At 47.7% G+C, this 24,770-nt stretch overlaps 1 protein-coding gene across 3 annotated transcripts in view; it reads right to left on the bottom strand.

The window, feature by feature from the left end:
* Positions 1 to 24,770, bottom strand: part of LOC106561672 (cytosolic carboxypeptidase 2) — a 37,337-nt gene that overhangs the window by 11,919 nt on the left and 648 nt on the right. The window contains exons 2-23 of one of the 3 annotated variants that reach the window (XM_014125854.2): positions 24,266 to 24,384; positions 23,981 to 24,142; positions 23,520 to 23,702; positions 22,564 to 22,671; positions 22,163 to 22,310; positions 21,835 to 21,967; positions 21,502 to 21,681; positions 20,544 to 20,782; positions 13,957 to 14,184; positions 13,719 to 13,878; positions 13,298 to 13,424; positions 12,960 to 13,060; positions 12,680 to 12,847; positions 12,486 to 12,569; positions 12,296 to 12,346; positions 9,766 to 9,858; positions 9,426 to 9,479; positions 9,265 to 9,328; positions 8,769 to 8,918; positions 6,279 to 6,333; positions 5,064 to 5,222; positions 4,296 to 4,425 (exon numbers count right to left, since the gene is read on the bottom strand). In XM_014125854.2, coding sequence (XP_013981329.2) covers positions 4,296 to 4,425; positions 5,064 to 5,222; positions 6,279 to 6,333; positions 8,769 to 8,918; positions 9,265 to 9,328; positions 9,426 to 9,479; positions 9,766 to 9,858; positions 12,296 to 12,346; positions 12,486 to 12,569; positions 12,680 to 12,847; positions 12,960 to 13,060; positions 13,298 to 13,424; positions 13,719 to 13,878; positions 13,957 to 14,184; positions 20,544 to 20,782; positions 21,502 to 21,681; positions 21,835 to 21,967; positions 22,163 to 22,310; positions 22,564 to 22,671; positions 23,520 to 23,702; positions 23,981 to 24,142; positions 24,266 to 24,296 — 2,808 coding nt within the window. In that variant the 5' untranslated portion in view covers positions 24,297 to 24,384. Of the gene's footprint in view, positions 1 to 4,114; positions 4,426 to 5,063; positions 6,089 to 6,278; positions 6,334 to 8,768; positions 8,919 to 9,264; positions 9,329 to 9,425; positions 9,480 to 9,765; positions 9,859 to 12,295; positions 12,347 to 12,485; positions 12,570 to 12,679; positions 12,848 to 12,959; positions 13,061 to 13,297; positions 13,425 to 13,718; positions 13,879 to 13,956; positions 14,185 to 20,543; positions 20,783 to 21,501; positions 21,682 to 21,834; positions 21,968 to 22,162; positions 22,311 to 22,563; positions 22,672 to 23,519; positions 23,703 to 23,980; positions 24,143 to 24,265; positions 24,385 to 24,770 lie in introns of those variants that run through there. The other 2 variants (XM_014125853.2, XR_006757104.1) reach the window with 2 other exon arrangements.

Genomic DNA, 24,770 nt, shown 5'->3' with positions numbered 1-24,770 from the left:
CACCCTCATGGAGTCTGTTTCTGACCGTTTGAGCAGACACATGCACATTTGTGGCCTGCTGGAGGTCATTTTGTAGGGCTCTGGCAGTGCTCCTCCTGCTCCTCCTTGCACAAAGGCGGAGGTAGCGGTCCTGCTGCTGGGTTGTTGCCCTCCTACGGCCTCCTCCACGTCTCCTGATGTACTGGCCTGTCTCCTGGTAGCGCCTCCATGCTCTGGACACTACGCTGACAGACACAGCAAACGTTCTTGCCACAGTTCGCATTGATGTGCCATCCTGGATGAGCTGCAGTACCTGAGCCACTTGTGTGGGTTGTAGACTCCGTCTCATGCTACCACTGTAGTGAAAGCACCGCCAGCATTCAAAAGTGACCAAAACATCAGCCAGGAAGCATTGGAACTGAGAAGTGGTCTGTGGTCCCCACCTGCAGAACCACTCCTTTATTGGGGGTGTCTTGCTAATTGCCTGTAATTTCCACCTGTTGTCTATTCCATTTGCACAACAGCATGTGAAATTTATTGTCAATCAGTGTTGCTTCCTAAGTGGACAGTTTGATTTCACAGAAGTGTGATTGACTTGGAGTTACATTGTGTTGTTTAAGTGTTCCCTTTATTTTTTTGAGCAGTGTATAATAAAAAAAATTGCATTGTACTGTTATTTAATTTTCTAAAACAAAATGGTGCCCAATGAATGAAAACCCTCAAACATTACAATCCAACAGGTGGTCCTGAGCCAGTACATTCTCTACTTCTTTGTCCCCATGCTGTTGATCGCTTTCAACTACACCCGCCTGGCCTGCTTCCTCCATAAGAGCCCTGTTATGTCTGTAGCTAGCACCCAACAGCATGCGGCGAGCCTCCCTCATGGTCTTCCTGGCAGCCGGAGCCTTCTCTTGTCTTCTGGCTGCACGGGTATGATGATGATGATGATGATGATGATGACTTCATTTTTCCATTAGGAAATTATTTTTGCATCCTTTTCTTAAATGGCATCTTATTCCCAATATAGTGCACTACATTTGACCAGGGCCCATAGGGCCCTAAATAGTGAATAACTATTCTGATGACACTTCTTCATTAGGCACATCTTGGAGCTGTGTGTGTACGTCTCCATCGCCACGGCCAGTCCTGGGAGATTTACACTTCGTCTGCAGCATGCTTCAGTACCTCCACCCCTGTGTTAACACGGTGCTGCACGTGCTGCTGTCTGAGAGGAACCGCCACTACAGGGGTGCCTGGCTGTTTAACTGCAACAGGAACAGAGTGCAGCCGCAGGTCGTCAGCGTCACCACAGAGACCATGTAGACCTCACACACTGGCCACCAGGGGAGCTGGCTTTGCTTTGGCATGGGGCTAAGGCTAATCTCTAGTCTGGGTACCAGTCTGTTTAGCTATCATTCCACTCCTTACCACTCCTGTCACGCTAAACTTGTTGGCATATGACACTGAGTACAAGCAGTGGAATGTTCTCTAAACAGACTGGTACCCAGGATAGACCAAGCAGTGGAATGTTCTCTAAACAGACTGGTACTCAGGATAGACCAAGCAGTGGAATGTTCTCTAAACAGACTGGTACCCAGGATCGACCAAGCAGTGGAATGTTCTCTAAACAGACTGGTACTCAGGATAGACCAAGCAGTGGAATGTTCTCTAAACAGACTGGTACTCAGGATAGACCAAGCAGTGGAATGTTCTCTAAACAGACTGGTACTCAGGATAGACCAAGCAGTGGAATGTTCTCTAAACTGACTGGTACTCAGGATAGACCAAGCAGTGGAATGTTCTCTAAACAGACTGGTACTCAGGATAGACCAAGCAGTGGAATGTTCTCTAAACAGACTGGTACTCAGGATAGACCAAGCAGTGGAATGTTCTCTAAACAGACTGGTACCCAGGAAAGACCAAGCAGTGGAATGTTCTCTAAACAGACTGGTACTCAGGATAAACCAAGCAGTGGAATGTTCTCTAAACTGACTGGTACTCAGGATACCAGCATGCCACCCTGCATACCACTGCTGGCTTACTTCAGAAGCTAAGCAGGGTTGGTCCTGGTTGGTCGCTGGATGGGAGACCAGATGCTTCTGGAAGTGGTGTTGGAGGGCCAGTAGGAAGCACTCTTTCCTCAGGTCTAAGAAAATATCCCAATGCCCCAAGGCAGTGACACTGCCCTGTGTAGGGTGCTGTCTTTCGGAGGGGACGTTAAACAGGTGTCCTGACTCTCTGTGGTCACTAAAGATCCCATGGCACATATTGTAAGAGTAGAGATGTTAACCCTGGTGTCCTGGATAAATTCCCAACCTGTCCCTCATACCATCATGGCCACTTAATCATCCCCAGCTCACAATTTGATCATTCATCCCCTGTAACTATTCCCCAGGTTGTTGCTGTAAATGAGAATGTGTTCTCAATCAACTTACCTGGTAAAATAATGGTAAATAAATGATAGACCAAGCAGTGGAATATTCTGTAAATAAATATTGTGTGTGTGCTGGCCAGCTACACAAATAACGTATGGTATATTTATGTATCATCTGTCACAAGAGAATAGACAACAGCCTGGTTGCTATTTAGGGGTAGGGGAATCTTGTTAAAAACCTTTCTTTCTACTCTTGTGAATTGAGTGCTTTTTTTGTGGACAACAGAGGATCTTTGCGTCTACAGTATGTTTCTACTTCACTGTATGTGAAAATCCTATCATGAGCTTTATATCGTAGTCCAGTAATAACAATTGATCAATAAGAAAACTTGGTATCATATACAGTTGAAGTTTACATACACCTTAGCCAAATACATTTAAACTCCATTGTTCACAATTCCTGACATTTAATCCTAATAAAAGTTCCCTGTCAGGGAAGATCACAACTTTATTTTAAGAATGTGAAATGTCAGAATAAGAGTAGGGAGAAGGATTTATTTTAGCTTTTACTTCTTTCATCACATTCCCAGTGGGTCAGAAGTTTACATACACTCAATTAGTATTTGGTAGTATTGCCTTTAAATTGTTTAACTTCGGTCAAATGTTTCAGGTAGCCTTCCACAAGCTTCCCACAATAAGTTGGGTGAATTTTGGCCCATTCCTCCTGATAGAGCTGGTGTAACTGAGTCAGGTTTGTAGGCCTCCTTGCTCGCACACACTTTTTCAGTTTTGCCCACAAATTGTCTATGGGATTGAGGTCAGGGCTTTGTGATGGCCACTCCAATACCTTGACTTTGTTGTCCTTAAGCCATTTTGCCACAACTTTGGAAGTATGCTTGAGGTCATTGTCCATTTGGAAGACCCATTTGCTACCAAGCTTTACTACCAAGCTTTAACCTGACTGATGTCTTGAGATGTTGCTTCAATATATCCACATAATTTTCCTGCCTCATGATGCCATCTATTTTGTGAAGTGCACCAGTCCCTCCTGCAGCAAAGCACCCCTACAACATGATGCTGCCGTGCTTCACGGTTGGGATGGTGTTCTTCGGCTTGCAAGCCTCCCCTTGTTCCCCCAAACACAACAATGGTCATTATGGCCAAAGAGTTCCATTTTTGTTTCATCAGACCAGAGGACATTTTGCCAAAAAGTACGATCTTTGTCCCAATGTGTAGTTACCAACCGTAACTGGCTTATTTTATGGCGGTTTTGGAGCAGTGGCTTCTTCCTTGCTGAGCGGCCTTTCAGGTTATATCGATATTGGACTCGTTTTACTGTGGATATAGATACTTTTGTACCTGTATCCTCCAGCATCTTCACAAGGTCCTTTGCTGTTGTTCTGGGATTGATTTGCACTTTTCGCACCAAAGTACATTCATCTCAAGGAGACAGAACGTGTCTCCTTCCTGAGCGGTATGACGGCTGCGTGATCCCATGGTGTTTATACTTGCGTACTATTGTTTGTACAGATGAATGTGGTACTTTCAGGAGTTTGGAAATTGCTCCCATGGATGAACCAGACTTGTGGAGGTCTTGGCTGATTTCTTTTGATTTTCCCATGATGTCAAGCAAAGAGGCACTGAGTTTGAAGGTAGGCCTTGAAATAAATCCACAGGTACACCTCCAATTGACTCAAATGATGTCAATTAGCCTATCAGAAGCTTCTAAAGCCATAACACAATTTTCTGTAATTTCCCAAGCTGTTTAAAGGCACAGTCAACTAGTTTTAATGACTTCAACCTAAGTGTATGTAAACTTCCAACTTCAACTGTAATTATTGTGTGATGTTTTTAACACTTAATTAAAATAACTTCATACGGTCTGAATATGAATATTGATACAGTACATAGTATTACATTGCAATGCAGTACATTAGCTCACATTCATCGGTGAGGTTCCTGATGTGGTCTTGTTGTGTTGATGATGTACCGATCTGTTTCTTTTAATTTCTTCAGTTACTTTCCGCTTCTTCTTTTTGTGTTTCATTCTTGCCGGATCAGAATGACATGTGCTGTATATAGGATAAAAAGGGGGTAACATTTTATTGTTTTAATGTTAAACTTGTTTTATTGTTGTAACGACTGTCTTTGGAAGAAGAGGACCAAGGTGCAGCGTGGAATTTGTTCATCTTTTATTTTGGATGAAAAAGACACTTCACAAAGAAAAAACAAATGACAGCCAAACAGTCCTGTCAGGTATCCTAACACACTAAACAGATATTAACTACCCACAAACCCCAAAGGAAAACAGGCTGCCTAAGTATGACTCCCAATCAGCGACAACGATGTACAGCTGTCCCTGATTGAGAGCCACACCAGGCCAAAACAAAGAAATACAAAGCATAGAAAAAAGGACATAGAATGCCCACCCAAATCACACCTTGACCAACCTAAATAGAGACATAGAAAAGGCTCTCTCAGGTCAGGGCGTGACAATTGTCAGGCACTAACAGTATTCTGTACTGACTATTTATATATTGTAAACTGGAATTAAAATTCTGTTGTGTTCAGACAGGAATTTGATTGAAATTTCATTACATTAATTTGATTAATCAATTTAAACTTTTCGTTTGAGTCAGTTGTTTTGTATGCTGAAGTTACTTTTGGAACACAAACAGATCTGGGATCAGGCTAATGAAATGCCACTCACCTTTGGAAACAGGCTCCTGAGTCTGAGTCGGTCCCCAGGTGGGTGAATATGGGGCAGGGTGGTCGCAGAAACAGCCATTCCATCCCTGCTGACATGCTGGGTAGCTCCTCGGGCTCAGAGACAAACTCCCTTACAGGAACCGGAGGCAGTGGAGGGAATCTACGAACAGAGATTCAATACATCCATCCTAAGGAAAAATGGTTTGGCATGTCACCAGGGTTGGGATCAATTCAATTTTAATTTAGGAAATATTCAGGAAGTAAAATTAAGTGAAAAACAAAGGGAGAATTGGAATCGGATTTTCATGCTTATTTCCTCAATTGAAATGGAATTGACCCCAACCCTGCATGTCACAACATGGTAGTGAATATACTGTTGATGAAATGTGTACAGCTGTGTTAATAAATGTCAGTTTGTTTCATCCTCAGCCTCCTGTAATGTACCTGTACCTCCTAACTCTTCACTCACCTTGGACAACCGCCATCTATGTTTTATCTTGTGTGACAATGTGTGTACGGATAACAGCCTTTGTTGTGTTAGCCGTTTTTGTTAGGACTATGGGGACAATCTGGTGTCTGTCCAACTGTAGGTTTACCTCTTTGTACGACTGACTCTTGGAGAGTGTATTGTACTAGAGTACTCTAAGAGTATCTTAATGTGAGAGGAGTAACATATCAAACAGGCGTTTGTTGGTGGATATTTGACTGTCTATTTGAGGTAATCCTTTAAGATACTAAACTGGGTGAAATTAAACAAGACAACAACAGATAAAGCTTGTAAACATGATTACAACACACAAATGACAGCACGTTTAATGAGTGATCTTGGACAGGTAGAGCTAGGGTTACTGTGTGAGGTCTGTCTGTGGAGAATAAAGGCCATGTATTTTCTAGTGGCTGTCACTGATATCCTTGGTCTTCCTGAGTCCTGTTGTTGTCCTCCCAGCTCTGTCCTCCTTCAGACCTAGACCGTACCACAGCCGGCACTTACACTGGTGTCCCTGAGCTGTGCTGCACTTCCCCTGACTACACATACACACACACACACACACACACACACACACACACACACACACACACACACACACACACACACACACACACACACACACACATCTATAATGTCTACTATTGTAAGTTTACTGTAGGTACGTCACCATTTGTGCATCTACGAATCCATATTTATGTATATCAGTGGGTAACTATGTGTCTTTACCTGTTGGGTGGGAGTTGCAGGCTGGATGGGGCAGTGTAGGATGTGGATCCTCTCCCTGTTGAGAGAGAGATATGAATTTAGAAGAAATAGAATGCTTTTCACATACAGTATGTCAAAGAGAGCAGAAATGACAATTCCTAAAAACGACAACAACATCTCAGACAATGGCAATTTGACTGGTACGCTTCGAATTCAATTGCAATGCCCTTTCTAGTCATTTTGATTCAATGGCTGTAACAGTTCCATCTACCACTCTCTACTTCCACTGGACTGGGGACATTAACACTAACAGTACCAACATGCTGTCTACCACTCTCTACTTCCACTGGACTGGGGACATTAACACTAACAGTACCAGTAACAACATGCTGTCTACCACTCTCTACTTCCACTGGACTGGGGACATTAACACTAACAGTACCAACATGCTGTCTACCACTCTCTACTTCCACTGGACTGGGGACATTAACACTAACAGTACCAACATGCTGTCTACCACCCTCTACTTACACTGGACTGGGGACATTAACACTAACAGTACCAACATGCTGTCTACCACTCTCTACTTCCACTGGACTGGGGACATTAACACTAACAGTACCAACATGCTGTCTACCACTCTCTACTTCCACTGGACTGGGGACATTAACACTAACAGTACCAGTAACAACATGCTGTCTACCACTCTCTACTTCCACTGGACTGGGGACATTAACACTAACAGTACCAACATGCTGTCTACCACCCTCTACTTCCACTGGACTGGGGACATTAACACTAACAGTACCAACATGCTGTCTACCACTCTCTACTTCCACTGGACTGGGGACATTAACACTAACAGTACCAACATGCTGTCTACCACCCTCTACTTACACTGGACTGGGGACATTAACACTAACAGTACCAACATGCTGTCTACCACTCTCTACTTCCACTGGACTGGGGACATTAACACTAACAGTACCAACATGCTGTCTACCACTCTCTACTTCCACTGGACTGGGGACATTAACACTAACAGTACCAACATGCTGTCTACCACCCTCTACTTCCACTGGACTGGGGACATTAACACTAACAGTACCAACATGCTGTCTACCACTCTCTACTTCCACTGGACTGGGGACATTAACACTAACAGTACCAACATGCTGTCTACCACTCTCTACTTCCACTGGACTGGGGACATTAACACTAACAGTACCAGTAACAACATGCTGTCTACCACCCTCTACTTCCACTGGACTGGGGACATTAACACTAACAGTACCAGTAACAACATGCTGTCTACCACCCTCTACTTCCACTGGACTGGGGACATTAACACTAACAGTACCAGTACCAACATGCTGTCTACCACTCTCTACTTCCACTGTACTGGGGACATTAACACTAACAGTACCAACATGCTGTCTACCACTCTCTACTTCCACTGGACTGGGGACATTAACACTAACAGTACCAACATGCTGTCTACCACCCTCTACTTCCACTGGACTGGGGACATTAACACTAACAGTACCAACATGCTGTCTACCACTCTCTACTTCCACTGGACTGGGGACATTAACACTAACAGTACCAACATGCTGTCTACCACTCTCTACTTCCACTGGACTGGGGACATTAACACTAACAGTACCAGTACCAACATGCTGTCTACCACCCTCTACTTCCACTGGACTGGGGACATTAACACTAACAGTACCAACATGCTGTCTACCACTCTCTACTTCCACTGGACTGGGGACATTAACACTAACAGTACCAGTAACAACATGCTGTCTACCACCCTCTACTTCCACTGGACTGGGGACATTAACACTAACAGTACCAACATGCTGTCTACCACCCTCTACTTCCACTGGACTGGGGACATTAACACTAACAGTACCAGTAACAACATGCTGTCTAGCACTCTCTACTTCCACTGGACTGGGGACATTAACACTAACAGTACCAGTAACAACATGCTGTCTACCACTCTCTACTTCCACTGGACTGGGGACATTAACACTAACAGTACCAGTAACAACATGCTGTCTACCACTCTCTACTTCCACTGGACTGGGGACATTAACACTAACAGTACCAACATGCTGTCTACCACCCTCTACTTCCACTGGACTGGGGACATTAACACTAACAGTACCAACATGCTGTCTACCACTCTCTACTTCCACTGGACTGGGGACATTAACACTAACAGTACCAACATGCTGTCTAGCACTCTCTACTTCCACTGGACTGGGGACATTAACACTAACAGTACCAGTACCAACATGCTGTCTACCACTCTCTACTTCCACTGGACTGGGGACATTAACACTAACAGTACCAACATGCTGTCTACCACCCTCTACTTCCACTGGACTGGGGACATTAACACTAACAGTACCAACATGCTGTCTACCACTCTCTACTTCCACTGGACTGGGGACATTAACACTAACAGTACCAACATGCTGTCTACCACTCTCTGCTTACACTGGACTGGGGAGAGCCTTCTGATGGACTTGTCTCCTGCAGGCAGGTTAGCCAGGCCGGGTAGTCGCCCCCCGTCTCTGTTGTCCCGGGGCAGCTGTGAGTGTGGCAGGCGGATGGCCTGGGGGCACTGGCAAGGACCCCAGTCATAGCCTACAGTGCAACATGGACAAGATGGGATGGATGGATACAGATTAGTAATGAGAGGCAGGTATGTGGTGTTACAGAGAGAAGTATTGAAGGCAGAGAAGAGAAGCAAAAAAAAGAGGAAGAGAGGAAAAGAGAGAAGAAGAGAGGAAAAGAGAGAAGAAGAGAGGAAAAGAGAGAAGAAGAGAGGAGATGAGAAGAGAGGAGATGAGAGGAGAAGAGAGGAGATGAGAGGAGAAGAGAGGAGATGAGAGGAGAGGAGAGGAGAAGAGAGGAGAACAGAAGAAGAGAAGAGAGCAGAAGAGAAGAGAAGAGAGAACAGAAGAGAAGATCTTGAGAAGACCTACTCTACCATTGAGGGTCAACTGCATCCTGCTCCTCACATAATCAGCCATCAGGTGCTGCAGGTACTCCGACTGTAAAATCGAAACCAAGACAAGCCAATCCTTCAAATTACGTACTGTAGTGTAAAACAAAGTGTTGTCGGCTTTGACTTGTCAATGAGAGTTCTACCTTCGATGTCATGGCCGGCTTCTTGGTGTCAAAGACAAGGTATAGGACAGATACCTGGAGGAAACACGCAGGGAGGACGGTGATACATGCTCTGAACATGTATCATCATGATAAAGGAATAACTGAGGGACGCAGAAATAAACACATGCTTAAGAGGAATGCTTAGTTACATGCACAACAGGAGAAAACAGACATTCAGTGATTCAAATGAATATCATGTTGTGAGTGTGAATGTGGGAACGCAGTATTCTCCTACACCACTTGAGGGGGGTAAGAGAATGATGAAAAATATAACCAGTGTAACAGTCTTTCTCTCCGTTCAGAAGGAACGATAGACTGCCTTCTTATCTGGAGGACTGGGCTCAGGGGGGACCAGCTGTCTCTCCCTCCATTTTGGAGGTTCCCTCCTGGGCACTGCTGGAGGAGCCTTTAACTGGAACACAAACAGAGGCCCCATACACACTCAAATTCTACAACTGATGTACAACACATTTGACACAATGGTTATAGCTAATACAACAGATAATTTCTGATGAACTTGACTGCACAAAAAATGTTAACAGAACCTTAGTGGAGACACCAGTCAATGGTTGTGTAAATATTTTTGTGCAAGAGAGGGAGTGAACGTGACACCACACTCTCTACACTCTTAGAAAAAAAGGCAGTGGGAGGATATTTTGAGGGGTTCCAGGTAGAACCCTTTTGAGTTCCATCTAAAATCCTCTGTGGAAAGGGTTCTACATGGAACCAAAGGGGTTCTACCTGGAACTAAAAAGAGTTCTACGTGGAACCAAAAGGGTTCTACCTGGAACTAAAAAGGGTTCTACATGGAACCAAACGGGTTCTACCTGGAACTAAAAAGGGTTCTATATGGAACCAAAAGGGTTCTACCTGGAACTAAAAAGGGTTCTATATGGAACCAAAAGGGTTCTACCTGGAACTAAAAAGGGTTCTTCAAAGGGTTCTAGATGGCACCTTTTTTTCTAAGAGCGTAGCCCTCTCTCTTAATTCTATCCACCAGCTCCTGTTTCACCTGACATGCTTTCCTTTTCATCAGATTGGTGAGCAGGGTCAGGGTCAGGGTCAGGGTAAGGGTCAGGGTAAGGGTCAGGGTAAGCGTCATGGTAAGGGTCAGGGTCAGGGTCAGGGTAAGGGTCAGGGTAAGGGTCAGGGTAAGAGTCAGGGTCAGGGTCAGGGTCAGGGTAAGGGTCATGGTAAGGGTCAGGGTAAGGGTAAGGGTCAGGGTAAGGGTCATGGTAAGTGTAGGCTGGCAGAGGAGAAGGATTTGCTAGCTCCATGTCAGTCACACTAACAGGTGCTAATGGTCCCAAGTGGTTAGCTGATTACGGCTTTTGTCCTAACATTTTCCATCCATGCTATACACATGTTCAGGTGTGCAGATTTATCAATATGTACAGTGCATTCAGAAGTATTCAAACCCCTTGACTTTTACCACATTTTTTTTACGTTACAGCCTTATTCTAAAATTGATTAAATAGTTTTTTTCCCTGATCAATGAACACACAACACCCCATAATGACAAAGCAAAAAACGTTTTTTTTTAGATTTTTTTGCAAAAAATAATATACAAAACTGAAATATCACATTTACTTAAGTATTCAGACCCTTTACTCAGTACTTTGTTGAAGCACATTTGGTAGCGATTACAGCCTCGAGTCTTCTTGGGTATGACGCTACAAGCTTGGCATGCCTGTATTTTGGGAGTTTCTCCCATTCTTCTCTGGAGATCCTCTCAGCTCTGTCAAGTTGGATGGGGAGCGATGCTGTACAGCTATTTTCAGGTCTCCCCAGAGATGTTGGATCGGGTTTAAGTCCGGGCTTTGGCTGGGTCACTCAAGAACATTCAGAGACTTGTCCCGAAGTCACCCCTGCATTGTCTTGGCTGTGTGCTTGGGGTCGTTGTCCTGCGGGAAGGTGAACCTTCGTCCCGGTCTGAGGTCTTCAGCGCTCTGGAGCAGGTTTTCATCAAGGATCTCTCTGTACTTTGCTCCGTTTATCTTTCCCTCGATCCTGACTAGTCTCTCAGTCCCTGCCTCTGAAAAACATCCCCACAGCATGATGCTGCCACCACCATGCTTCACCGTAGGGATTGTGCAAGGTTTCCTCCAGACGTGACGCTTGGCATTCAGGCCAAAGAGTTCAATCTTGGTTTCATCAGATCAGAGAATCTTGTTTCAAACCAAGCGGGCTGTCATGTGTTTTTTACTGAGGAGTGGCTTTCTGTCTGGCCACTCTAACATAAAGGCCTGATGCTGCAGACATTTTTGGTACCCTTCCCCAGATCTGTGCCTCGACACAAGCCTGTCTCAGAGCTCTACTGACAATTTCTTCAACCTCATGGCTTGGTTTTTGCTCTGGCATGCACTGTCAACTGAGGGACCTTATATAGACAGGTGTGTGCCTTTCCAAATCATGTCCAATCAATTGAATTTACCACAGGTGGACTCCAGTCCAGTTGTAGAAACATCTCAAGGATGATCAATGGAAACAGGATGCACCTGAGCTCAATTTCTAGTCTCATAGCAAAGGGTCTGAATACTTATGTAAATAAGGAATTTCTACAAACCTGTTTTTGCTTTGTCATTATGGGGTATTGTGATGTCATTGTGGGGTATTGTGATGTCATTATGGGGTATTGTGATGTCATTATGGGGTATTGTGATGTCATTATGGGGTATTGTGATGTCATTATGGGGTATTGTGTGCAGATTGATGAGGAAAGTTTAGAATAAGGCTGTAACGTAACAAAATGTGGAAAAAGGGAAGGGGTGTGAATACTTCCAAACGCACTATACTTGGGAGTTCCTCTTCATTTTCATTGCCTATGATGTTTAAAGCATGGGACTTACAGGCTTCAGTACATATTTGCTTTTCTTCAACGTCTTTTTGACACCATTATCCTGTAACGTGAAAGGACAGCAAAAATCAAGCTTACTAAGATGAACTAACAAAGGAAACGGATCCTCACTTCTAAAGGACAGATCTGACAGTCCATATTGAGAGAGAGAATGACACAAACATCCCAATGATGATACTCACCCCATTTTCCTCTCTCTCCCTGGCTCTGACCAGGGGAGATCTGTTCCTCTCCTTCTTGGACTTCAGCTTCTTACGGGACGTCATCTGTGTTATAGAGAGAATACAGACAGACCGGTGGGTTATTAGTCACCTCAAAACTCCTACCCAGATACAGTAATACTACTGTTACTAACAGTTACTACTACTGTTACTACCTTGTTGAAGGCCTGGAGGTGAGTAGGAGGTCCGTCCGTCTGGGAGCTGTTGGATCCACTGGTGCTGGCCTCGTGGTCGGTCAGCGAGGTATCTGTAGGCTCGTTGTCTATTGGCAGACCTGCCTCCTGTCTCATAATCTCCTGTAGCTCTCTCAAACACGCGCTGTACTGCAGAAACAACACACCAGTGAGGTCTGTTTCAGTATAGCTACTGTGCTTACACTGTGGACAAGCAGATATCGGCAGGACTACAGACAGTTGTGTCCGGTTCTGGTCCTACCTTTGTCCGGTCCGGGTCACAGTAGTCCAGTAGTGTGTCACAGAACTGAGCCCCCAACATCTCTAGATCCTGAGTGCTGAAATGGGTCCCCTTCCTCTTACCTGGAATTAAACCAAAAGTGAACATCTTTGGTCTGACTGAATCTGACTTGTAAACCCTGAGACAGGTGGAGTTCACTCTGAATGAAGTAAAGTACTTTAGTGATAATACGTCTATCAAATGTTTCCTTTCCATTCATGTAACTAACGTTTGGTAGAAACATCTAGCTCCACTGTCTCTGTCACTCTCTCTTCTGCTAGAGAGACATGGTAGAGATGCAGCGATGTGAATATCCTTACCGATGTTGGAGCCACAGAACGATGTCTCCAGGGTGAAGGAGTTGAGGACCCCCAGCCTCCACAGAGACACTCTGCCTGTTCCCTCTTTACTGCGCTGTACCTTGAACTTACAGCTCCCGAACGAGAACTGAGGACACAGAAGATTAGCTGAATCTTGGAAAACCCCAACAGCCAACATTCTAAATTCTGTTTAAACTGTGTGATCTTATCTCAGCCATTTCATCTGAACTGGGGCTGTATTCATAAAGTGTCTCAGAGTAGGACAGCAGCTCTATGATCAGATTAGCCATTTAGATCAGAATGAATAAGATTACATGGACAGTGGGGGGCCTGATTCTAGATCAGCACTCATACTCTGAGACACTTTGTGGATACGGAACCTCGTCTTGACGAAAACAATGAGAGAGGAAGAGTAATGAACCATGTCAGGGCAATTCTTGCTGAGCATCAGAGGGAAGACTCGTTCGTGAGGGCGTCTGTCAGCGGACCGGGGGTTCTCACAGCCGTAGGTGAAGACATTGTGTTTACGGCTGTGTCCATGGAGATCACAGTACAGCAGCACCTTTCGTTCCTCACACAGTCTGGAGAACATATGTGGTATTATTGTTTGATCAAATTGTCTGACTGATTGGTTAACTGATTGATTGGTTGATTGGTACCTCTGGACCATGGTGTGCGTGGCCCACACGGTAGGGAAGGAGTCTCTGAGGATGGACTTGTAGTTGCGGTTGAGGTCACGTCCGGTCAGCGAGCAGCGGTAGTTACCTACTATAACCCCGTCCGGGTTCAGCATGGGCACCAGCTTGAAGACGAAGGCATCTCGGAGCAGCGCCGCGTCTGGAGAGTCTCCCAGCAGGAAGTTCAGGATACCCCTCATCACCCAGGAGCTGTTGGTCAGTTGTATATTTGATGTATAGTATGGCACTCTATCAGAGTTATCCTACCATGCTTTATGGGATGAAAATAACACAACTTAGATTGTGTGGCAATAAAGAAATCAGGAATCTGAATTTGGTCAAAAGCAGTGCACTATACAGAGACCTCAACCTCAACTCTGGACCTGGAAGCTAGTTCCACTGCATTTTCATTGTTCCCCTCTAATCAGGGACTGAATTAGACCTGGGAGACCAGGTGGGTGCAATTAACTATCAGGTAGAACAGAAAACCAGCAGGCTCCAGACCTCATAGGGTAAGAGTTGAATAGCACTGATATACAGAATAGAGTGCTATTTCAGACACATTCAATGCTCTACCCGTTGGGTCTCTACCCGTTGGGTCTCTACCCGTTGGTCTCTACCCGTTGGGTCTCTACCCGTTGGTCTCTACCCGTTGGGTCTCTACCCGTTGGGTCTCTACCTGTTGAGTCTCTACCCGTTGGTCTCTACCCGTTGGGTCTCTACCCGTCTCTACCCGTTGGGTCTCTACCCGTTGGGTCTCTACCTGTTGGTGGTCTCTACCCGTTGGTCTCTACCCGTTGGGTCTCTACCTGTTGGTCTCTACCCGTTGGGTCTCTACCCGTTGGTCTCTACCCGTTGGGTCTCTACCCGTTGGTCTCTACCCGTTGGGTCTCTACCCGTTGGTCTCTACCCGTTGGGTCTCTACCTGTTGGTCTCTACCCGTTGGGTCTCTACCCGTTGGTCTCTACCCGTTGGGTCTCTACCCGTTGGTCTCTACCCGTTGGGTCTCTACCCGTTGGTCTCTACCTGTTGAGTCTCTACCCGTTGGTCTCTACCCGTTGGGTCTCTACCCGTCTCTACCCGTTGGGTCTCTACCCGTTGGGTCTCTACCTGTTGGTGGTCTCTACCCGTTGGTCTCTACCCGTTGGGTCTCTACCTGTTGGTCTCTACCCGTTGGGTCTCTACCCGTTGGTCTCTACCCGTTGGTCTCTACCCGTCTCTACCCGTTGGGTCTCTACCCGTCTCTACCCGTTGGGTCTCTACCCGTTGGGTCTCTACCTGTTGGTGGTCTCTACCCGTTGGTCTCTACCCTTTGGTCTCTACCTGTTGGTCTCTACCCGTTGGGTCTCTACCCGTTGGGTCTCTACCCGTTGGTCTCTACCCGTTGGTCTCTACCCGTTGGGTCTCTACCCGTTGGTCTCTACCCGTTGGGTCTCTACCCGTTGGGTCTCTACCCGTTGGTCTCTACCCGTTGGGTCTCTACCCGTTGGTCTCTACCCGTTGGGTCTCTACCCGTTGGGTCTCTACCCATTGGTCTCTACCCGTTGGGTCTCTACCCGTTGGTCTCTACCCGTTGGGTCTCTACCCGTTGGTCTCTACCCGTTGGGTCTCTACCCGTTGGTCTCTACCTGTTGAGTCTCTACCCGTTGGTCTCTACCCGTTGGGTCTCTACCCGTCTCTACCCGTTGGGTCTCTACCCGTTGGGTCTCTACCTGTTGGTGGTCTCTACCCGTTGGTCTCTACCCGTTGGGTCTCTACCCGTTGGTCTCTACCCGTTGGTCTCTACCCGTCTCTACCCGTTGGGTCTCTACCCGTTGGGTCTCTACCTGTTGGTGGTCTCTACCCGTTGGTGTCTACCCGTTGGGTCTCTACCCGTTGGGTCTCTACCCGTTGGTCTCTACCCGTTAGTCTCTACCCGTCTCTACCCGTTGGGTCTCTACCCGTCTCTACCCGTTGGGTCTCTACCCGTTGGGTCTCTACCTGTTGGTGGTCTCTACCCGTTGGTCTCTACCCGTTGGTCTCTACCCGTTGGGTCTCTACCCGTTGGTCTCTACCCGTTGGTCTCTACCCGTTGGGTCTCTACCCGTTGGGTCTCTACCCGTCTCTACCCGTCTCTACCCGTTGGTCTCTACCTGTTGGTCTCTACCCGTTGGGTCTCTACCCGTCTCTACCCGTTGGGTCTCTACCCGTCTCTACCCGTCTCTACCCGTTGGTCTCTACCCGTTGGTCTCTACCCGTTGGGTCTCTACCCGTCTCTACCCGTTGGGTCTCTACCCGTCTCTACCCGTCTCTACCCGTTGGTCTCTACCCGTTGGTCTCTACCCGTTGGGTCTCTACCCGTCTCTACCCGTTGGGTCTCTACCCGTCTCTACCCGTTGGGTCTCTACCTGTTGGTGGTCTCTACCCGTTGGTCTCTACCCGTTGGGTCTCTACCCGTTGGTCTCTACCTGTTGAGTCTCTACCCGTTGGTCTCTACCCGTTGGGTCTCTACCCGTCTCTACCCGTTGGGTCTCTACCCGTTGGGTCTCTACCTGTTGGTGGTCTCTACCCGTTGGTCTCTACCCGTTGGGTCTCTACCCGTTGGTCTCTACCCGTTGGTCTCTACCCGTCTCTACCCGTTGGGTCTCTACCCGTTGGGTCTCTACCCGTTGGGTCTCTACCTGTTGGTGGTCTCTACCCGTTGGTGTCTACCCGTTGGGTCTCTACCCGTTGGGTCTCTACCCGTTGGTCTCTACCCGTTAGTCTCTACCCGTCTCTACCCGTTGGGTCTCTACCCGTCTCTACCCGTTGGGTCTCTACCCGTTGGGTCTCTACCTGTTGGTGGTCTCTACCCGTTGGTCTCTACCCGTTGGTCTCTACCCGTTGGGTCTCTACCCGTTGGTCTCTACCCGTTGGTCTCTACCCGTTGGGTCTCTACCCGTCTCTACCCGTTGGTCTCTACCTGTTGGTCTCTACCCGTTGGGTCTCTACCCGTCTCTACCCGTTGGGTCTCTACCCGTCTCTACCCGTCTCTACCCGTTGGTCTCTACCCGTTGGTCTCTACCCGTTGGGTCTCTACCCGTCTCTACCCGTTGGGTCTCTACCCGTCTCTACCCGTCTCTACCCGTTGGTCTCTACCCGTTGGTCTCTACCCGTTGGGTCTCTACCCGTCTCTACCCGTTGGGTCTCTACCCGTCTCTACCCGTTGGGTCTCTACCTGTTGGTGGTCTCTACCCGTTGGTCTCTACCCTTTGGTCTCTACCTGTTGGTCTCTACCCGTTGGGTCTCTACCCGTTGGTCTCTACCCGTTGGGTCTCTACCCGTTGGGTCTCTACCTGTTGGTGGTCTCTACCCGTTGGTGTCTACCCGTTGGGTCTCTACCCGTTGGTCTCTACCCGTTGGTCTCTACCCGTCCTGGGTCTCTACCCGTCTCTACCCGTTGGGTCTCTACCCGTTGGGTCTCTACCTGTTGGTGGTCTCTACCCGTTGGTCTCTACCCGTTGGTCTCTACCCGTTGGGTCTCTACCCGTTGGTCTCTACCCGTTGGTCTCTACCCGTTGGGTCTCTACCCGTTGGGTCTCTACCCGTCTCTACCCGTCTCTACCCGTTGGTCTCTACCTGTTGGTCTCTACCCGTTGGGTCTCTACCCGTCTCTACCCGTTGGGTCTCTACCCGTCTCTACCCGTCTCTACCCGTTGGTCTCTACCCGTTGGTCTCTACCCGTTGGGTCGCTACCCGTCTCTACCCGTTGGGTCTCTACCCGTCTCTACCCGTCTCTACCCGTTGGTCTCTACCCGTTGGTCTCTACCCGTTGGGTCTCTACCCGTCTCTACCCGTTGGGTCTCTACCCGTCTCTACCCGTTGGGTCTCTACCTGTTGGTGGTCTCTACCCGTTGGTCTCTACCCGTTGGGTCTCTACCCGTTGGTCTCTACCTGTTGAGTCTCTACCCGTTGGTCTCTACCCGTTGGGTCTCTACCCGTCTCTACCCGTTGGGTCTCTACCCGTTGGGTCTCTACCTGTTGGTGGTCTCTACCCGTTGGTCTCTACCCGTTGGGTCTCTACCCGTTGGTCTCTACCCGTTGGTCTCTACCCGTCTCTACCCGTTGGGTCTCTACCCGTTGGGTCTCTACCCGTTGGGTCTCTACCTGTTGGTGGTCTCTACCCGTTGGTTTCCCGTCTCTACCCGTTGGGTCTCTACCCGTTGGTCTCTACCCGTTGGTCTCTACCCGTCTCTACCCGTTGGGTCTCTACCCGTTGGGTCTCTACCCGTTGGGTCTCTACCCGTTGGTCTCTACCCGTTGGTCTCTACCCGTTGGGTCTCTACCCGTTGCGTCTCTACCCGTCTCTCCTCTGGTCTCTACCTGTTGGTCTCTACCCGTTGGGTCTCTACCCGTCTCTACCCGTTGGGTCTCTACCCGTCTCTACCCGTCTCTACCCGTTGGTCTCTACCCGTTGGTCTCTACCCGTTGGGTCTCTACCCGTCTCTACCCGTTGGGTCTCTACCCGTCTCTACCCGTCTCTACCCGTTGGTCTCTACCCGTTGGTCTCTACCCGTTGGGTCTCTACCCGTCTCTACCCGTTGGGTCTCTACCCGTCTCTACCCGTTGGGTCTCTACCTGTTGGTGGTCTCTACCCGTTGGTCTCTACCCTTTGGTCTCTACCTGTTGGTCTCTACCCGTTGGGTCTCTACCCGTTGGTCTCTACCCGTTGGGTCTCTACCTGTTGGTCTCTACCTGTTGAGTCTCTACCCGTTGGTCTCTACCCGTTGGGTCTCTACCCGTCTCTACCCGTTGGGTCTCTACCCGTTGGGTCTCTACCTGTTGGTGGTCTCTACCCGTTGGTCTCTACCCGTTGGGTCTCTACCCGTTGGTCTCTACCCGTTGGTCTCTACCCGTCTCTACCCGTTGGGTCTCTACCCGTCTCTACACGTTGGGTCTCTACCCGTTGGGTCTCTACCCGTTGGTCTCTACCCGTTGGTCTCTACCCGTCTCTACCCGTTGGGTCTCTACCCGTCTCTACCCGTTGGGTCTCTACCCGTTGGGTCTCTACCTGTTGGTGGTCTCTACCCGTTGGGTCTCTACCTGTTGGGTCTCTACCCGTTGGGTCTCTACCCGTTGGTCTCTACCCGTTAGTCTCTACCCGTCTCTACCCGTTGGGTCTCTACCCGTCTCTACCCGTTGGGTCTCTACCCGTTGGGTCTCTACCTGTTGGTGGTCTCTACCCGTTGGGTCTCTACCCGTCTCTACCCGTTGGGTCTCTACCCGTTGGGTCTCTACCTGTTGAGTCTCTACCCGTTGGTCTCTACCCGTTGGGTCTCTACCCGTCTCTACCCGTTGGGTCTCTACCCGTTGGGTCTCTACCTGTTGGTGGTCTCTACCCGTTGGTCTCTACCCTTTGGTCTCTACCCGTTGGGCTCTACCCGTTGGGTCTCTACCCGTTGGTCTCTACCCGTTGGGTCTCTACCCGTTGGTCTCTACCCGTTGGGTCTCTACCCGTTGGGTCTCTACCCGTTGGTCTCTACCCGTTGGGTCTCTACCCGTTGGTCTCTACCCGTTGGGTCTCTACCCGTTGGTCTCTACCCGTTGGGTCTCTACCCGTTGGGTCTCTACCTGTTGGTGGTCTCTACCCGTTGGTCTCTACCCTTTGGTCTCTACCCGTTGGTCTCTACCCGTTGGGTCTCTACCCGTTGGTCTCTACCCGTTGGTCTCTACCCGTTGGGTCTCTACCCGTCTCTACCCGTTGGGTCTCTACCCGTCTCTACCCGTTGGGTCTCTACCCGTTGGGTCTCTACCTGTTGGTGGTCTCTACCCGTTGGTCTCTACCCTTTGGTCTCTACCCGTTGGTCTCTACCCGTTGGGTCTCTACCCGTTGGTCTCTACCCGTTGGGTCTCTACCCGTTGGTCTCTACCCGTTGGGTCTCTACCTGTTGGTCTCTACCCGTTGGGTCTCTACCCGTTGGGTCTCTACCCGTTGGGTCTCTACCCGTTGGTCTCTACCCGTTGGGTCTCTACCCGTTGGTCTCTACCCGTTGGCTCTCTACCCGTTGGTCTCTACCCGTTGGGTCTCTACCCATTGGGTCTCTACCCGTTGGGTCTCTACCCGTCTCTACCCGTTGGGTCTCTACCCGTCTCTACCCGTTGGGTCTCTACCCATCTCTACCCGTTGGGTCTCTACCCGTTGGGTCTCTACCCGTCTCTACCCGTTGGGTCTCTACCCGTCTCTACCCGTTGGGTCTCTATCCGTTGGGTCTCTATCCGTTGGGTCTCTACCTGTTGGTCTCTACCCGTTGGGTCTCTACCCGTTGGGTCTCTACCTGTTGGTCTCTACCCGTTGGGTCTCTACCCGTTGGGTCTCTACCCGTCTCTACCCGTTGGGTCTCTACCCGTTGGTCTCTACCCGTTGGGTCTCTACCCGTCTCTACCCGTTGGGTCTCTACCCGTTGGGTCTCTACCCGTTGGTCTCTACCCGTTGGGTCTCTACCCGTTGGGTCTCTACCCATCTCTACCCGTTGGGTCTCTACCCGTTGGGTCTCTACCCGTCTCTACCCGTTGGGTCTCTACCCGTTGGGTCTCTACCCATTGGTCTCTACCTGTTGGTCTCCCCGGGGTGTATCCGGGCGGTCAGCACCACAGCAGGCTTGTGAATCCTGTCCTCACGGTGGGATGGGTTGGTCACCGTCAGCACCGGAACCAGGTTCCCCGCCAGCGACCGGCACAGAGTCCGCACCTTACAGAACCGCGAGCGGTGGGGGTCCCGCTCGATCTCGGACAGGTGGGCCCACAGGTTGGAGTAGGTGTAAGGGAAGCAGTGGGCCAGGTAACAGGTGTCCTGATCAAGACAACAATAATAACAACTTCACTGTATTGTAAATACAACGCATTATATTGTGTATTTGAAAAGAAGTGTAATATATATTGATATATTGTAACATGTTGCTTAAATAAGCCAAAGAAAATGACAACAAAAGCACCATTTATACCTGATTCTAACATGCATCCTTTGTTCTGATCTTGTCCACATTCTGATTGTGCCCACATTTTTAGACACGTGTAGACGATTAAAAGATGCATTGTGATCTGATTGTGATCTGATCTTCCTGACCACCTCCGGAGGTAGTCAGACAGGCATTATGTCTGGATATCTTACAAGTGTAAACAGATCTGGACAAACCATTTAAATAGTTATTATCCCTCCTTCTAAAATCATTGACAGGTGGCACTATTGACTTATGGCATCAATATGAAAAATGTAAATAAATACATCCATATTATTTTGAAATAATACTTGTCAAATCATTTGCATACAGGGACGGAGCAGGAAATGTATTCACAATGCGGACACAGTGGACGGATATGAGACATATTTTAATACCATGCGTAGACATATTTCTGAAACTGTGGGTACAATCAGAATGTGGACAAAGGATTAAAGTCAGTGCTGGCCCTTTTCATTTAATGATGTGATTGATTGTTGGCTCCAAGCACCGTTTCATTGATTTACACAAGACAAGAGGATAAGAGTTGAGCACTGCGGTTCTTGCCCTTTACCTGGTCATAAGGGAAGCAAAAGGTCCAGGAGAGGGAGTAGCAGGGCTGGTTGGCATGCTGCCGTCCGTTACGTTGGTAAGAGACCTGTTGGCCCACGCGGTGCCAGCCCACCCCCTGGATCCGGGCCTCCTCCTCAGAATAGAGCAGTGGCAGCTGCCCATCTTCATACAGACTGGTCACCTTCAAATCAACATCTATTCATTATTATTATTTATTAATTGTTAAGCTACTGTGTGTCACATGAAAATATTGTAAAATACTTTACTACAGAAAAAGAGAAGAGAATAGACGTGAGGGAAAAGAGTCCCAGTAAAAATGGTAGTAACTACCTACCTTCAGCAGGTTGGTGATGGTGAAGCGGTAACGAACCCCCGCCCTCGTGTTCCTCACCCGGAAGTAAAACCACTGAGTGTGCTTCTCTGTGTACAGGTCCGTCCGCAGGGAGAGCTCATAATCAAATTCACCACTGGAATTAAATGAAATAAGATTATACAGAATGAAAATGACTGGGGACATTCATTCACTCAGAACTAGGATGTGTGACAACATGCGAGGATTGAAATCGGATCACACAACACAGAAAATAAGTTATTGGTGAGTGAACATTCATTCACTCGTAACTTTCAATGGTTTACAATACTTATGGATGCTCTGTACTCACACCCTTGTTGCTTTCAGCAGGTTGCCACTCTCGAAGCGTCCCTCGAACAGCAGAGTGATGTCATCAGGGCCAGAGAGAGACACAGCAGCAGCGGTCAGGGAGGAGCGACGGCCCCCCACACGAGAACCCAGGAAGTAGTTATCTTTATCTGCACAGACATTTAAAACAAAGAGACACATGAAGTGTCCTGGGGATGAGCAAAACTGGGTGCAAATAGCATTTGTTTCTTTCCATGTGCACTTGATTTATATTGACTGGAGAAATGGAATCAGTAGAGTACCCCCCCACCGCCGCCCATCTGGAGCTCCAAACAAGACAAACAGCCTTCTACTTGGACCCAGGCAGGTCTGTGGTAGAGCTCAGTGATTGACAGAGTGGACATTTTATTTTATTTGAGTTACCTCTCTGTGTGTCATACACAACGGTGCCTTCCTCTTCAGACTCCGGTCTCAGCCACTCGCTGGTGTTCATCTGAGCACACAGCGGCTCTGGGAAGGGAGGAACCCACTCTGACAACAGACAAAAGATAGAGGGAAAAGAGAAGACAAAATAGAGAGTGCTGCTTTGCTTGTAAAAAATATAAATAAAAAACGTGCTCTTTGGATCTAAGATTGAGAGATGTCATGTCCTGACCAGTATAGGGGTTATTTGTTATTGTAGTTTGGTCAGGACGTGGCAGGGGGTGTTTGTTTAGAGTGTTTCGGGGTTTGTTGGGCTATGTTCTTATGTAAGAGGGGTGTTTGTTTAGAGTGTTTCGGGGTTTGTTGGGCTATGTTATTATGTAAGAGGGGTGTTTGTTTAGAGTGTTTCGGGGTTTGTTGGGCTATGTTATTATGTAAGAGGGGTGTTTGTTTACAGTGTTTCGGGGGTTTGTTGGGCTATGTTATTATGTAAGAGGGGTGTTTGTTTAGAGTGTTCCGGGGTTTTTGGTCTATGTTCTAGGTTAGTGTTTTTCTATGTTCAGTCTAGTTTTTCTACTTCTATGTTTACGGTTTGTTGATTGACCTTCAATTGGAGGCAGCTGTTCCTCGTTGCCTCTGATTTGAAGGTCCTATGTATAGGGGTGTTTGTGCTATGGGGGTTGGTGGGTAGTTGTTTCCCGTCTTAGTTTCGTTTGTTGTTTCGTATACGTTTTTCCTTCTTTTATTAAATAAAGAAGATGAGTATACACGTTCCTGCTGCACCTTGGTCCCATCCTTACGACATCCGTTACAAGAGAGCTTTTCCTGAATCTCTTGTCAGTACAAGAAGTGCTCTTGTAATGTGATATGGACTCTGGTCTAAAGTCTAGCTTTCCTCTAAATGATTATACATCTCTTGAGACCTCCCATTTTTCTTAAGTCTGTAGTACTCTCACCAATATGCTGAATTTCCCCCGGGATGACCTCCCACTCGTGGGGCCAGCGTGGCAGTGTTTGGGACACATGTCCAGACACACCATACAGGTGTCGGGGCTCCCTGAGGCGAGGCACAGCCCTTCCCGACTGGATCTCAAATACCACCTGGGTGGTTCTGGGTAGTGGAGAAACACGTGACACATCTGTGTGGGAAGAGGTTTGGGTTTTAGCCAATATGGTGAGCAGTTTGGGAAGCAGTTACAATACCTGTAGCTTCACGACTAGTTTAACTACAAGTTCCATTGGTTTAGTTTAACTAATTTCCAAACCATGTAGTTAATTCAGTGATTTCATTGTTCTTTGAAACTTTAATGATACAATAGACTTAAACATTTCTTACAGCTCTACCTTTGACAGTGAAAATGAACAACCAAGCTATGGTCGGTGCTATGTGCCTTCCTGTACTTGGATTCTATCTTACCTTCACTCTTGTGGGAACACTCCTCCTCCACAGGTGCCTTCACCTGTTCTTCATCCTCCAACTCCTCCTCCTCTTCATCATCAAAAGATGAGTAGCTGAAAGAGCTGTGACATGTTCTTCTATGAATGCTGTCCCTCATCTCATTGTCATCCCCTGTAAATCCTGTGGAACGGCAGGATAATTGATCTAATTTTTAATGCACATCAGGGTAATCTCACTCACTGCAAGCTTTCATAAACATGCATGAATCTCATGCCATAATCTCAGTGTCAAGATCATACTAACCCTCATATTGCCTGTTGTAGAGAGGATACATCGTAGATGCATGTCCTTTTAGAACGGTTTCTACGTCTGTGTCTTCGTATTGTTGCCCATGGAACTGTTGGTATCATGAATATAGTTTTCTGAAATAGTCACACATAGGTTATGATTGTGAAGTCTGCTTCTAAAAAGCATAATAAACATGAGTCAGGTAAACCCAGCAGAACACACTTTTTTTTTACAGTTGCAATATCAATTTCCATAGTGGTTTGAGGGCAGATTTCCAAAATACCTCTCCTTGGAATGCTGCAGCCAGTCAACCAGACTGTAATTCAATCTGACTGCACAGAAATTCACACCGTCACTTAAAACTTGCTGGCCTGATCTCATTTAGCAGCGTTGTACATTCAAAAAGATGAGACACACTCTCCAGAAAGTCAGAGGCCAGCTAAATGAATTACAATCTGACAGACGTTTTCCTGTGACATCATCACCCGTCGTGGTTTGGTTTCATTGACCAATGAACGAA

This window comes from Salmo salar, chromosome ssa10 (assembly GCF_905237065.1).
Source record: "Salmo salar chromosome ssa10, Ssal_v3.1, whole genome shotgun sequence".
NCBI classification, from domain to species: domain Eukaryota; kingdom Metazoa; phylum Chordata; class Actinopteri; order Salmoniformes; family Salmonidae; genus Salmo; species Salmo salar.
The sequence above is the reverse complement of the archived record's forward strand: the minus strand, read 5'-3'. Positions and strand labels throughout refer to the sequence as shown.